The 15,538-nt window shown below is 45.6% G+C and overlaps 1 protein-coding gene across 2 annotated transcripts in view; it reads left to right on the top strand.

Annotated features, from left to right (window-relative positions):
- The window catches only part of RSU1 (Ras suppressor protein 1), a 204,845-nt gene extending 189,983 nt beyond the window's left edge, over nucleotides 1-14,862 (top strand). For both annotated transcript variants that reach the window (XM_019973109.2, XM_019973108.2), the window contains one exon: nucleotides 14,291-14,862. In XM_019973109.2, coding sequence (XP_019828668.1) covers nucleotides 14,291-14,393 — 103 coding nt within the window. In that variant the 3' untranslated portion in view covers nucleotides 14,394-14,862. The remainder of the gene's footprint in view (nucleotides 1-14,290) is intronic.
- Nucleotides 14,863-15,538: the final 676 nt, after the last annotated feature.

Genomic DNA, 15,538 nt, shown 5'->3' with positions numbered 1-15,538 from the left:
GAAGTCCACCTGGCAAGAGCCTCATGGCTACATCCATCTGTAGGTAGATGCTTGCTTTCTGGTTTTGACTTCTAAGGTTATTATTATTATTTTTTTTATTCTCTTCGCTGTGTAAGTGGAACATAACCTCACAGACTATCTAGTGGACATGGAGGAGAGGCAGATAATACAGGGCTGCTTAAAATCTCAGGCATCATGCTGTAATCTAACCTGAACATAAGAGGAACCTTGGAGATAGGTTTCACTGAATGTGGTTTTTCCTAAGAGTAAATGAGTTTTAATGTAAGCAAAGTCCTATACATGTTTCATACATACAACGTGCAGGTTCCATTCAGATGCCCAACCGTGACCAGGCATTGCCCATAGGGTGTGATCTAAGTAGGTTCTGGGTGCATTCTGAGTGAATGCCCAGTCGGTGTACAAGGCGAGGGGCGGGAGGGTGGCAGTGCATATACCAGATGACTCCCACCCCTGTTTAAGTCCAAATGCCCCATTTCCTATCTAGGAAAGCACAAATTACCTTAGTCCGTGGATTAATTCCAAAGCCTTCTGCCTCCTGAGTCAGTATTGTCTGCCATGCACCCTGAAACCTGTATAGACTAGCACTTAGAGATGGCTCGCTCTCCGTTGACTTGGCCTTGAGTCTCCTGCCAGTGTCGCATCATCCGATCACCTGGGCTGAGAGGGGAGGAGGGCCCTGGAAGCAGGGAGTCCGCATTAACAGCCACCGAGAGGAAGAGGAGGATGAGTAACAATACCTGTAGATACGCTTCACCATTGGTCTGTGTCTGAAAAACAAAGACAAAGCTGAAGCTTCGCCGTTTGGACACAGGTGTTCCAGTTGCGCGTCATTTATATCTAGACCCACAGGACAGCTGTGCAGCCCTCCGTGATGTCTTTTGTTCAGGCTTAAATGAGTTAATACAGAAAATGCCGCAGAAGCTTCCTGTGGAAATGCTGGTGTATAGCGTGTGCTGGCTGCGTTTGGCTGGTACAGTCACTAGCTTAATAACTTAAAAGTTCGTGAACACCAAGCCTTTCCTGAAGGAACCACGTGTGGCTCAAAAAACTCCCATCTTTCCAGGATAATAAAAATTTATTCTGATGTTTAATTTGTCCAAAGGAAAGGAAGAAATCCCCAGCGTTTTTATACTGTTCATTTTGACTTAATCCTCTGTGTTAAGCTATTCCTGTACTTGGCTAGTTCTTGCTAATATCAAATGATGGTTAATATTCAATAAAACCTACTGTGCTGGAAAGAAATTGAATGAAAACCCCTGGTCACACAGTATTTTGAGAGGGACCCTCCAGCACTTCCCTTGTGGTCCAGTGGTTAAGACTTTGCCTTCCAATGCAGGGGCTGCAGGTTCAATCCCTGGTTGGGTAGCTAAGATCCCATATGCCTCATGGCCAAGAAAACAGAACATAAACAACAGAAGCTGTGTTACAACAATTCAATAAAGGCTTTAAAAAATGGTCCACAGCAAAAAAAAACTTTTAAACATTTTTTTAAGACGAGAATCTCCACAAGAGAAGAATGGACGGCTCCCAAGCAGCGTCACAAAATGGCACCATGATGCATTTACTGCACCTCCACTCTCAGCTCTCCAAGCCTCAGAGACCTGCGAAAACAGCAGAAGAAGTTTATGTGGGGGCCCGGAATTTTGTTAACAGAGGAAAACTGCCCCTGAAGACTAAAAGACTTGCCTTGGCGTACACAGCACTTGTTTTCACAGTGAACACCTCTGCATGGGAAGCATGTCTATCGTCACTTGATGAGTGTGGAATTAAGGGATGAATCAGGAAATGTTCCTCAGCTAAGATACTCTTTCGGGGCAGTACTGATGATCCTGCCTGCACGGCAGCAAAGGAGACACACACATAAACGACACATTTTTGGACACAGCAGGGGAAGGAGAGGGCGGGACGATTTGAGAGATTAGCATTGGAACATACACATTGCCATATGTAAAACAGAGAGCCAGTGGGAGTCTGCTGTGTGATGCAGGGAGCTCAACGCTGGTGCTCTGTGACAACCCTAGAGGAGGGATGGGGAGGGAGGGGGGCTTTAAGAGGGAGGGGACATACATGCATCTGTGGCAGTTCATATTGCCGTATGGCAGAAACCATCACAGCACTATAAAGTAATTATCCTACAATTGAGAATATTTTTTTAAAATATATTCTTTCAGTCCACTCGTAGATTTTTATTTGGTGGCTAGTGTGTGGCCAGCACTGGAGAAACAAAAGGATTAAGACAGCTCCTGCCTCAGAGGCACTAATGACCCGGCTGGTAGGAGACTCGGGGAGCTGGATGTTGCAGTGCACCCTACTAAGTGCAGTGATGGGTGCTTCAGTCAGTCGGCAAACAATCGTCATGTGCCTGTGGTGCACCGGTCAGAGGGGATACTAGTGAAGATAGGATGCCTGTCCTTGGAGTTCATCTTCCATTAAAGGAGGTGGCAAACAATTAATAATAATCAAAATCATTATATTGTGACTGTGGTATGAAGGAAACGAATGTGGTTAAAGAGAGAGAATGCGGGCAAAAAAAGTCTCACATTTGAAGTAGATCAGAGTGATGTGTCATTCAGGGCTCAGTGTTCTTGGAATGCAACAAACACAAAGCGTTAGAAGAAATTTATATTACTAATAATCCAGCAGTACAGTAAATAGGTTTTTTAAGGCATGGCATGAGCATGGGCTCAATGTCTCTGGACTCCATTTCCCTCCATCTTGCAGTTCTGCTTTGCCTGCTGGTTTCTTTGCCAGGCAAGCTCTCTTCTCAGATGCCACCATGGCCAGCAGCAGATCTAGGCTCCTAGTTCAACTCAAAAGAAAGGGCTCTTCTTCCCAATAGCTTGAGGTAAGATCTTGGGTCTTTCTGTGGTTGGCCCAGGTTGGCCACAGGCTCATGTGCGAACCAGTGTCTACACCCAGAGTAAAGGGAGAGGGTTGAGACTGAATTGTTTTGAAACCAAAGTTATTGAAGTTCTCTGCGTCCTTTCCGTAACCTCTACAACAGGGATAGAGAAGCATTCTGAACAAAGGGAATAGAAGTACGGACCTCAGAAATGGGCAGAGGCCTAATTTGTTTGCCCGTGTGCTGGAGATTGGGAACATGGAGGGTCATGGCAGAAGGCAGGGAGGTGGCCCCAGCTGTACCCTGAAGCCTTGGAAGGGTTACAGTGGCACCATATTTATTTCCTCTTCCTGTACTTACAGACATTATCAAGGTGCCCACAGAACTCCCAGCGGGGTCCCACAGACGCCCACTGCCTGCATCTACTCCACTGCTGGAGTTGCTGAAGGACACCACCGCTCTTCTGATGCACAGGGTCTCTCCAGCTTTGTTCATTCCTTTGGCTGGCTTCTAATCAAATCTTGCTGGCCTGAGTTGTGCTGATGTTTCTTGGGAAGACTTTCTGAGTTCTGCTTTGGTTCATTTGTGTTGACGTGATCATTTAACACACAGAGGGCAGCCTTTCTGCCTTTAAGTTTTGGGGTCATACCTCATTCTTGCACCGACTCTCATCTCTCTCCAGCCAACTCTGTATTGACTGGACATGAAATTTAAAATGGGTTGTATAATGTGGACAGAGGCAATAATTTGTGATTATATAGAATTATCATCTAGCTGCCCATGTTAAGGGATCTATTAGATAATTACTGTTTAGCTTTTGAGAACCAGATTCTAGTTAGTGAATTTTTTTTTAATTTGTGTTGGACTGTAGTTGATTTATAGTGCTGTTTCAGGTGGTAAATCAGTTACACATATGCATATCAAGATTGTGAATTTTAATAGTAATGTTTTCTTAGGAATAATTTTTGGTGGTATTACATGCATGTAATAGAAATAATTTCTTGGGACTTCCTGGCAGTCCATTGATTAATGGACTTATATTGCAGGGCTCAGAGGTTTGATCACTGGTCAGGGAACTAAGGTCCTACATGCTATGCCACGTGGCACAGTCAAAAAATAGAAAACAACAACAAAATAAAGAAATGCTTGTCACTTCCTTCCTTGTATCTATAAATAGGTTTGTGTATTACCAACACATAGACACCTATGCAGCCTCAACGTAATAATATCTCAAAATAATTCTTTTCATAAAAAATATTCTCCAGTACTCCAGGTCTGGAGTCTATTAAGGAAGTAGCTTGCTTAGAAAACTTACAAGAATGCTCTTCCTCCTGTTTTCCTTTGTTTTTTAGTTTATTCTGGAAATTGCAACATTTAGCACTTTGCAGTTTAATTTAAAAGGATTACCTATTCTCTTAAATGCTTAAGCAGGGAAGCAAGTTGCAGTTATTGATTTTTCTCTGCATGTATTCTGTGAAAGCTGTATTTGCTCCTTCCCCAGGGAGCCTTACCCCCCGAACTGCATGCTTGCTGGTGACAGCTCAGACCTCTGATACATAACCAAAGACCCTGCCTAATATCCTTGCAACTGCTTGGGGAATTTTTATTAAGTAAAAGCATCATTAGAGTAGACAGGATGATGAAGTTTAATGAGCATCTTTTGTGCATGAGATTGTTAGTTTTGTTCTGCCAGAATCCTCATTTCTCTCCTCCAGTGGGGCAGATAGTTAGTCTAGAATGTATGGGGTATTTTTAAAATCTGCCTCACATTTTGTATTTTTTTGTGAGTTTAATATCTGTCCTAAGCCAGCTACAGATTCTTCTTGGCTATTTATACAGATGCTGTTTGCACACATGTGTGTTGATAATTTCTTTTTACACTATATGTTGGGGGCAGAGAGCAGTGAGGGTTCTAATGGAGAATGTGAAAGACACCTCCTGGTGCTAGTGGATTTCATGGAACCATCTCTTGGAGGTTTGATCTCAAAAAAATCATTGCCTTTTGAATTAATGAGACTTCTCATGGGAATATGGTAACTGTTCCCTTTTTTTCTTTAAGACTCAGCAGTTTAAGTGCTAAGGTTCTGTCACCAACCCCTCAGAAGCTGCTAGATAGGATAAATAAAGATATGGCAAATGCTTATTAATAATCTGGGCTTCACACTTTGTCCACAGATTTATTTGCAGAGATTTTAAATTTAGCATCCTACCATAAGATTACAGATTAGACACAAAATGATTTCTCTCCATTATTGTCACTGGCCATATACTGAGATTTTTCAAATTGGTTCTTTTCTTGGTCTGTATAAGGACTTTCCATGGAAACACCCAAAACAACAGGAGGGAGGCATATGACAGGAGCAAATGACTTCAGCACAGCATATTGTACCTCTCATATACCTGGCATTCTGAAACATAATATTTACATAGCACACAATGTGCTTCCAGCAGTGCCTTGCGCATGTAGAATACAAAAGAAGTGAAGTCTGCTGTCCCCACCCTTGAGGAAATGGTAGGCTGATGAAGAGGACAAAACTGAGAAATCCAGAAAGATGGTGCTGGTGGTGATGGTTGGTGGTTTAGTTGCTAAGTCTTGTCCAGCTCTGGCAACCCCACTGACTGCAGTCCACCAGGCTCCTTTGTCCATGAGATTTCCCAGGCAAGAATACTGGAGTGGGTTGCCATTCCCTTCTTCAGGGACTCTTTCTGACCCAGGGAGCAAGCCCATGTCTCTTGCATTGCAGACAGAGCCTTTACACTGAGCCACCAGGGAAGCCCATATACTTAATGCCTAGAGAATTTGAACTTTGGGGTCATTACCTGGGGGTGATCTGAACCTTTTTCTAATCCTGAGTTTCCTCGTTTGGAAAATGAACATAATGAAAGCCCTTCTTTCTTGGCTAGTTGTGGTAGTGAATGCTGACTGCATGGTGACCATATTTACCATGTGTCCTGATCAAGGCACTCTACTAGTCCTTGGAAATAACAGCCAAGAGCAGAAATTACTTTGTCTATTCTGAAGGACTTAACGATGAAATCTCAATAAACACCACAGTATTTTGTGAAGGCAGAAATTGAACAGGGGGCAGAGCAGAGAAAGCTGTGAAAAGCCTGAATATGTGGATGAGATCTGAGTTGTAGAAAGGAGGAGGGTGGGCATTCCAGGCAATAGTTACACAAATCAGCCAAAAACTGAGACCAGAAGGAATCCTGGCTGACAAAGGCCTTAGATGGGTTTAGCACTCAAAAGTTTTTTCAAATCACCTGCAAGGTGTAGGCAGTATGCAGATATTCCCAGTTTTCAATAAACAGAGATTCCAGAATGATACCAGACTCTAAGGTTACTGAGCTGATAGGTGTCAAAGCTAACACTCAGCCTACCTTTCCTGCACTCTACACTGCCTTCCTCCAGACCAGGTTTCTGCATTTGGTCTGCTAGTGAACAGAGAGAGATGAAATCTGGCTGGGTAGGCATTACGTGGCATGTTCAGTGGATACTCTGTCACATACCAGGCTGGGTACTTGACCCTGCGGGTAGCGGATGCTGCTTGCCACGCATAAACCAAGGAAAGAGAATTCTGTCCGATGTGTGTAGGACACATTGAAGGAAGGAAGGAATTGTTATCAAGGAGATCAGGAAGGGGGAATTCTCTGGTGGTCCAGTGATTGGGACTTGGTGTTTTCACTGCGGGGACCTGGGTTTGATCTCAGGTTGGGGATCTGAGATCCTGTAAGTTGCACAGCATGGCCCAAAAAATGGAGACCGAGAAGGAACCTGTTAACACTAATCTAATGGCCATATTTTAGGGTAGAAGGAAATGAGAATGAATAAAATCATAGGATGGTATAAGAATAAGTACCATAAAGCATCTTATTAATCCATTGAGTCGTGAACCTTTTGAGAAGCTGATGAAAGCTGTGTTCACTTTTCAGCTGAAAAAAAGGTGCATATAGCTTTGCTTGGAGCTTCAGATCCTCCCTTGCCACAGACAGAATTTCTAAGATAGAGGAGGATGTAATCAAACTTGATTAATAGGGTGACTGAAAAAAGAGGCAGGTGCCAGAATGACTTCATCATTTTGATCCTGGAGGTCTGGAGACATTAGAGGGACATTGAGGAATTGGGGTAGGGAACTGTTGTGTGCATTTGGTTGGGTTTAATGGTTCAGTGTACAAGTGGGAGTTTTGGTGTAACAGGGGTTGAAGATGGCAGTGACTCGGAGGGCTCATACTCAGAGATACTCATTGAAGCTACAAAATCAGATGATCAGTTTAAGGAAGAGAATACAATGAGCTAAAAGCAAAAACACAAGGACCATAGAATTGTCCAGGTAAAAAATAAGAACAAGGATAGTGCATTGGATCCGGGGGAGTGGGGGGTAAATTTTCAAGAAGGAAAAATGCGGTCCCCAGTGGTGTTCATTGCTGCAGTCATGAAGGGGTGTGAGGGTCTGCACGAGACCCTTGGATTGAACAGAAACAGTAAAACTCAAATGATTTTCTTCCCGCAAAATGACTATGCCCATGTTAAATAAATATACCCACGAATAATAGAAGAGCATGCATATCATACTACTACTCAGTATAATGTTTGCTGAGAAAGAAATGTATTCTCATTCTCGTGGGCTGGAATTGTTTGCTGTGCCATCTTAGATGTCACCAGGCAGGGGTGTTGAGTTGTGCGGAGTGTCGGCAGCCAGTGTGCAGACAGCTTTAACACGATGCCTCTCAAGTGACCAGGGTGGTGACCTCTACTGTTCACGGCATCATTTCATGATGAATCCTCCAGAGCCGATCTTCAGCTGGGATTCTACAGACAGCTGCTCTGGTCAGGGTCCGCTCCCACAGGGACCAGACGAGCCCTGAGGAGCTAAGTGATGCTGCCTCGTTCGTCACCCACAGCACAGGTCATCCATAGGCATCTCGCCTTTGAGGATTCTCTTCACCGTCAGAAGTCTGTTCATCAGACTCCAGAGCACAATTCATCCTTTCCTGTCACTTTAACTGGTTCTCTGTTGGTTTTTTTCCTTCCACGAACATCTCCCCGTCATCCTCTGTAGACCTCAGCTTTCAGAGGAGAGAAGATTTTCCAAGACTCTGTGCCACAGGTTCACTCCGTATTCTGAATTGATCACCTCACCCACTGGTGACCGATGCTGCAGCCCCATCCGTGATGGGGAGCCAGTCTTCCTTGTCAGCGCTCTCCCACTAGCATGACCAGATTTCAGTGCACCCAGAAGCCTTCCCGAGCTCAAGATGGCAAAGCTGGACTCCTGGCTGTGCTCAGAGGCCGTGTCTGGGAAGCAGGAGGAATTGGCCAGCTTAGCCTGGGTCCTAGGCCTTCACGAGAGGTTAAAGGTGATGGCTGTTGCTCTGGAACAGCTGTTCTGTGCCTGCACACAAGACCCTGTCCGTGTCTGATTTAATCTCCCCCCACAAGCCCTTCAAGGTAGCAGTTTTCATCATTTTGCAGATGAAGACATCAGACTGTGGCAAGTTAGTCACCTGCTTAATGTCACACGTCCTTTGGAGCAAACAGGGTTCAGGAATGCAGATGCTTGAAGCCGCAGGACTGTCCTCCATAATCCCCCATGCGGTGAGCCAGGGTTCTTATAGGGCCAGATGATGGGTACCACCTGAACAGGTCGCTGAGGGGATGTGCTCATCAAGAAACATCTTGTGCCAGGATCCAAGGTTAGTTGAAATCTTCGAAGATCAAGGAGGTGGAAGTTACATAATAAGAGGAGAGTATGGAAAGGTCAGGAGGACAGAAAGCCATCCTGAAGGCTGCAGGTTGCATAGATCAGTCCTGTTTTTCACTTCCTGTATTTAATGATGCTGGCGAGGGAGAATGCTCCTCATTCCCAGAGGAGCGAACAGTTCATCCTTTAGCATGCCTTTCATATCCAAGCCAACCAACCCCAAGCCCCAATCTTAACCACCTCTTTTCTCTAACTCTGATGCACCAAGCCAATATTCCCCCTGATCCAGGCACTGGGCAACTGGAGATCACTTCTTTAGCTCTAGGCTCTGAGATTTTAATCAAATTATTCACCTACCCTGTTTGACCCATTCCTTCCTGTGAAAGCACCTGTAAAGACTCTGGGCGTTGCTCTCCCCTGGGCTCCTCTGCCTCCCAGTCAACCTGGTGCCTCCCCATGTGGCCCTGCGCATAACTGCACGTGATACAGCTCCTTTCAGAGGCATGGAGCTATCCATCTTGTCACTGTCACCTCCGTAAATTAAATTCTAGATGCATTTCAAACATGGACCATGACTATCAGCTTCAGCGCATAGAGGGAGCTGGGCCCATCCTGTCTCACTGTAGCAGAGAGGGGATAGTTGGCCTGCCCACCTCCTCCTCTTCTGGTAGACAGCACCCATTTTTCCTTGGAGACTCTCCTTCTGTGGCCTTTCTGCAACTTAGTTTTTAACTTTTCTTTCTTGTCAGCGAGTTGCTAACCCAGAAGAAAATTTCTCCTGCTAAAACTACGTAAAATCCCTCACAGACAGCCCCAGAGAGATTCAGTTACTGTATTGGTTCCCTGTTGCTGCTGATAACAAATTAAGATGATCTTAGTGGCCAAAAAGGGCTTCCCTGGTGACTCAGTGGTAAAGAATCCACCTGCCAACACAGGAGGCTCGGGTTGGATCCCTGGGTCGGGAAGATCCCCTGGAGAAGGAAATGACAACCTACTCCAGCGTTCTTGCCGGGGAAATTTCATGGGCAGAGAAGCCTGGCAGGCTGTAGTACATGGGGTTGCAGAAGAGTCAGACATGACTCAGCCACTAAACATCAACACCAACCTAGCAGCCAAAAACAGAACAAATATATTCTGTCACAGTTCTGGGAGTCAGAAGTCTGAAATTTAGGTGTCAGCAGGGTTTCGTCTTTTGGAGGCTCTAGGCAAGAATGTGTTTCCTTGCCTTTCTGGGGTCTAGAGCCTGCCTGTAGTTCTCAACTGGCAGTCCCTTCCTCCTTCATCAAAGCCAGCATCTGCACATCCCTGACTGCCCCTCCAGTACCCCCACCTCCCCTCTTAAGAGGATGCCTGGGATTATGTTGGCCCCACCCAGATAACCCAGGATCATCTCTCCATCTATGAACCTGTTTGCAAAGCAAAAATAGAGACAAAGATGTAGAGAACAAAGATGGATACCAAAGGGGGAAGAAAAGATGGGATGAATTGGGAGATTGGGATGACACATACACACTATTGATACTACATATAAAATGGACAGCTAATGAGAACCTACTGTAGAGCTCAGGAACTCTACTCAGTGCTCTGTGGTGACCTAAATGGGAAGGAAATCCAAAAAAAGGAGGGATATATGAATACCTGTAACTGACTAGCTTTGCTGTACGGCAGAAACTAACGCAACAGTCTAAAGCAGCTCCAAGAAAAATTGTTTTCAAGCCCTTAATCAGCTCTGCACTGTCCCTTTAGCAATATAAGGTTACAGATCCCAAGGTCTCTGGGATCAGGATGTGGACATTTTGAGGGGCCATTATTCTGCCCCCCTACACTTACTGAACAGAGGCCCCAGGGCTAATATGAATAGCTGAGGGAATCCAAGACTTGGGACCCCGAGATGCTCGTCCTTCCTGCCCGGCCAGAGCCACGTCTGCAGGTGGGAATGATTGCTCTGATGGATCCAGTCTACAGATGAGAGTGAAACGCGCTGTCATCTGGCACACAGCTGGAGCAGGGAGAGGATCCACAGGGCAGAGTCATCCGCTGGTGACTCATGGAGGAAGTGGGACAGTGCCTTTAGCCTGAGTCGCTTTCTTCAAAGAGGACCCAAACCTTTCTTCCATATATGCTTGGAGATTTGGTGTCTGTAGAAAATTCCATGTTATTTTTCGGAGGAAAAAGCCCTAGAGAAATAATCACATAATTATCTTTATTTAATCACTCTAACCCCATGTCATGCCCTGGTGCCCAGCTTACCTCAGCATTACAGCCGCCCTATGAGAAAACAACATCATTTTTTCTTTAACAGATGAAGAAACGGTGGGGATGAGGCTTGCTAATCAGGTACCTAAAACTGACAGCTCATAAGTGGCAGACTGAGACTTTTCAGCCTCCCTCTCGACCCTTTGTAGTGAGTGGCTTGCTGTGTAGCCCCAGGAAGGCCAGGCACACAGTGGGGTCTGAGTCTAAAAAGGCAGGCGATGAAAGGTTGGAACATTCTAGTTCCTTCCTGAATAGAGGCGCCTCGTTGAGCCCCAGGCAGCTTTGGCACACCTGCTGAAATGACTTTGCTTCGTGACCATTGTCAGGGCCTGGCAACACCGCCACTCCTTCCAAGAAGCCTTCCGTGCCTGCGTGTTCAGGATGTGGTGCGTAGCAGGCCCTCATTGAGTCTTTCATCTCTTCTCTCTCCTCTGAACTCTTTATTTCTGTTGATACCACTTTCCCAGCCCCTGAGTCTTTACCAGGTTTCCAGGTTCACAAACGAGGGAGCTGTGTATCTACAGATTTTTGTGATCCTTAAAGTTGAATGTTATCTGCGAGCAAGAATGAATATAGTGATGAGTTTGGAAAGTAAAGGAGAGACCCTGAAGCTGTGAGAAAGTGATTACAGTGGAAGATGCTGAGACCATAGATGCCTTTGTGGGTGCTCAGAACAGTTAGACCTTGGCTTCGTGCCAGGTGGGAGGAGCTTGGGAGACCAGAGCCCCACCCCCACCCCCAGGTCCCCTTGTGCACTTCCGGCTGTAGCTCTAAGCTGCTAATCTTTAGGAAGCAGCATCCTGGAGGAGGAGGAGAGGGGCAGACGCTATGGGAGGATCAGCTTGTCTGATGTAGGTGAAGAATGTAACACACAGCTCTCCTTTGGCTCAGTTTGCTCTCCCTATTCTGGTGCATCGGGTGGGGGAAGGGGTGCACAAGTTGGAACCCCCTAGAAAATGCAAAACCATCTTTCCACCTCAAGGTCCTTAACCCCATTTCCTCTGCAGAGTCCCTTTGGTCATGTAAGGTGACAACAGCAAGTTCTGGGGAATTAGGACAGGGACATCACTGGGAGTCAGAGAAGGCAATGGCACCCACTCCAGTACTCTTGCCTGGAAAATCCCACGGACGGAGGAGCCTGGTAGGCTACAGTCCATGGGGTCGCTAAGAGTCAGACACGACTGAGCGACTTCACTTTCATGCATTGGAGAAGGAAAGGGCAACCCACTCCAGTGTTCTTGCCTTGAGAATCCCAGGGACGGGGGAGCCTGGTGGGCTGCCGTCTATGGGATTGCACAAAGTCGGACACGACTGAAGTGACTTAGCAGCAGCTGCAGCAGCATCACTGGGAGTGCGACTGGTAACAGTGGTAAAGCCGGATTGGCTGAACCTTCCTTTCTGCCTAAGCCAATATTTCTTTGCCTGGATCCAGGACTACCAGATGTCTACAACATAGACTTTGAGGGGAACCAACTTCTCCTTTTAAAGTGTAGGGGTAATGCATGTATGTGGAATCTAAAAAAATAGTACAAATGAACCTATTTGCAAAGCAGAAATAGAGACACAGAGTGAGCAAACAAATGGACACCACACGGGGAAGGGAGGGTGGGATGAGTTGGGAGATGAGGATTGACATACACTACCATGTGTAAAATAGATAGCTAGTGGGAACCTGCTATATAACACAGGGAACTCTACTCAGTGCTCTGTGGTGACCTTTGGAAAGAAATCCAAGAGAGGGGACATATGTATATGGAGCTGATTCACTTTGCTGCACAGCAGAAACTAATACAGTATGTAAAGCAATGGCACTCCAGTTTTCTTAAAAAGTGTAGGGAGGGGCCATGTGTAGGTTTAAAGATCCATTTTCCTGGATGGCAAGTTCTCTTGGGGGTGTTTCTGCTGTGGATGCTGGGCAGGACTGGGCCTGCCTCTCCATTCAGTTAGACTCCATTCAGAAGTCTTCTATCAGCAGTCTCCAACCTTTTTGGCACCAGGGATTGGTTTCACGGAAGACAGTTTTTGCACGGACGGTGGGGTAAGGGGAATGGTGGTTGGCAGATGAGTCAAACATGTTACATTTATGGTACACATTATTATTACTCTATCCGCTCCATCTCAGATCATCAGATATGAGGTCTGAGAGGTTGGGGACCCCTGCTCTAAGGGAACTTCTACAGGAGTTAAATGCTAACTTACAGGCTCTGATGTGATGTGTTGAGGACATGTAGTTCCTCCTTGATGCTCCCCTTTATCTGGAGAATGTTCCCAGCACCTGGCTGGACTCAACATTCTTCAGCTTGTAAGTCTGTCTGCTGCCACACTCCATATTCTAGACTTCTTGCGAACAGAGACCCAAGTTCATGACCACTGGTGGTAGATCCTGCTTCCGAGGAGATGCTCGGAAGCCTCTGGAGAAGCAGACTGCAGTATGACCTGTCAAAACTCAGAGTCCAGCTTTGCCTAAGCGCCCCGCCAACTGGACAACTCCAGGCACCAGGTCTGTCCCTCAGCTCATCAACCGCAGCATCAGTGTCATCGGGAGCATGAGTGTACGCCAAGTTCAGGAGAGGGTGTCAGTTACCCACGTGGGTCCTGGAAGACGGGGCGCCTTGTACAGGAAGGTCAGTGTTTGTGTCCACCCTGTTCAGTGTGGGGTCAGGTATTGCCTCTCTTAGGGAAGCACTGACACACCCGCTGGCCTCTCTTGGGGACACAGTTACAGCAACAAGGGAAGTTAAGGTTGAGCTGTTTTCACTTTCGGGTGGCTTTTAATTTAGTTTAACCAGAATGATTCATAAATTACCGATTAATTACTGTCTGCTATCAGGTTCAGTCCCCTCAGCCACAGCCAGCTCTGCTCCGCGATGGATGCCGTGGCTGTGATTATAGGGCACTTCGTCAACATTTAATCAGCGGTGCTTATTAATGTGGCATTGATGGGTGGTCGCCACCCCAGTGCCATCCATCACGGGTGAGCAGCCAGCGCAGGCTCGGACACCATCACTCTCTGTCGCATCACCCAGCCCCAGGGCTCTTGGGCCGGTGTGCTGCTCACTTTGCACTAAGGGGACACTCTGTCTTTTCAATTCAGCCAAGTTTTGGTCACTGTTGATTCCAACACTCACGAACTGTGGAGCTTCAGTCTGGAGCGGCCAAGCTGAGCCTCACGTTTTTCCTAGTCCTGGTCTCTCTTCCTTAGCCCACAGAGTGTATGATTCCAAGAGACTGGTCCGGAATTGGACTTCATGGCATGATGGAGTGAGTGAGAGAGAGAGAGAGTGCATGTGTGTGTGTATGCACATATGTAAATCCAGCATATGACCCAGAGGAAACAAAAATGCCCTTGTGGTGTTTGTAGCCTCCCTCGATATGCCTGGAGATGAATCTGTTGATGAAAATCTGCCAGTAGAAGCATATCTTGTGTTCACAAGGTGGATCTCACAGTTTCCCTTCTCTTTCTTTTCAGCCTCTACGGCAGACACATGCAGGCAAACCCAGAACCGCCGAAGAAAAATAATGACAAATCGAAAAAGATCAGCCGGAAACCCCTGGCAGCCAAGAATAAATAAGGGGTCGGCCTGAACTGGACTTCCGGTCACTGCTCTCATCATTACTTCTGTTCTCTCTTTTCTGTCTCACAAATGAATACTCTGTGTGTATGTGTTTGTTTTATTTTTCTCTTTCTAATGCTTACCACCTTACCTTAAGTTCTTTCAGTAGGTGGTGGATTTTTTATAAGTTCTTCGAACCATTTCCATTTGTTTTCTTAAAATTACCCAAGGCAGGAACAAAGCCTTAATTCAGCTGCAAGTTCCATAGAAGGCAGAGCTTTCAACTTCTTGAATAGATGTTCACAGAGTTGCTTATTATGAAAAGAGTAATTAAAATCATGTAATCATTTAAATGCCACACTTAACACTGTTCACCCTTCTGTTAATTCACACAACTCATTATTTTTGCTTTGTTCAAAGTTTTCCTTCACCGCTGAGATATTATGTCAGTTTACAAATGATTTTAATAAAATCTTAAATTTGTGTCGCATGTTGTTTCTTCAGTTTAAAAAAAAATTGAATCTTGGCGTATACCTTTTCTTGTTGACTTTTACCCCACAATGATCTATCTCGTCCAATTTATTGGTCGTCGATGATAAATTCTGAAACTTTCTGTGAAAGAAATGCAGAATTAAATGAGTTGGTTTCTTCTCACATTGATATGTCAGTTTTTTTTTTTCTTCTCTCTTTGAAGACTGTTTCTAAATTAGGAAGAAGCAGAAAAACAAATCTCTGGAAGATTTTGCCAAAGGATTTTGGAAAGCAGCATTTCTTAGCTGAAGGAATGGTGACTTCTGCCAGTGGCTGGTCGACGAGAGCTGTGAAACGGAGAGAGAAAAATACTCGTCTGTTTCTTGTCACTGCAGAAAATCTGCTCATATGAAAGCATCCTTCTAAGTGACTTTGATGATGCCAAAGGAGTCATGTAAATGTGCACACTCAATACCACTCCCAGAGTAGAAACTGCAGCGGCAAAATCATTCAACAAATCATTGTTTAACATCTGTGATAGGCAGCTTTGTTTTTACCTACAGTTGATATGTATGTCAGTGGAAACAGATCCAAGGAGAACGTTTGTGCTAAAAAGACTGCCAACCCTGAAATGTCTCAAAAGGTGTGTGAAGACGTAACATACTCAGGTGCATTGTCTGTCTCTACCCCTG

The sequence above is a fragment of the Bos indicus genome, chromosome 13 (genome assembly GCF_029378745.1).
Source record: "Bos indicus isolate NIAB-ARS_2022 breed Sahiwal x Tharparkar chromosome 13, NIAB-ARS_B.indTharparkar_mat_pri_1.0, whole genome shotgun sequence".
Lineage (NCBI taxonomy): Eukaryota > Metazoa > Chordata > Mammalia > Artiodactyla > Bovidae > Bos > Bos indicus.
The sequence above is the reverse complement of the archived record's forward strand: the minus strand, read 5'-3'. Positions and strand labels throughout refer to the sequence as shown.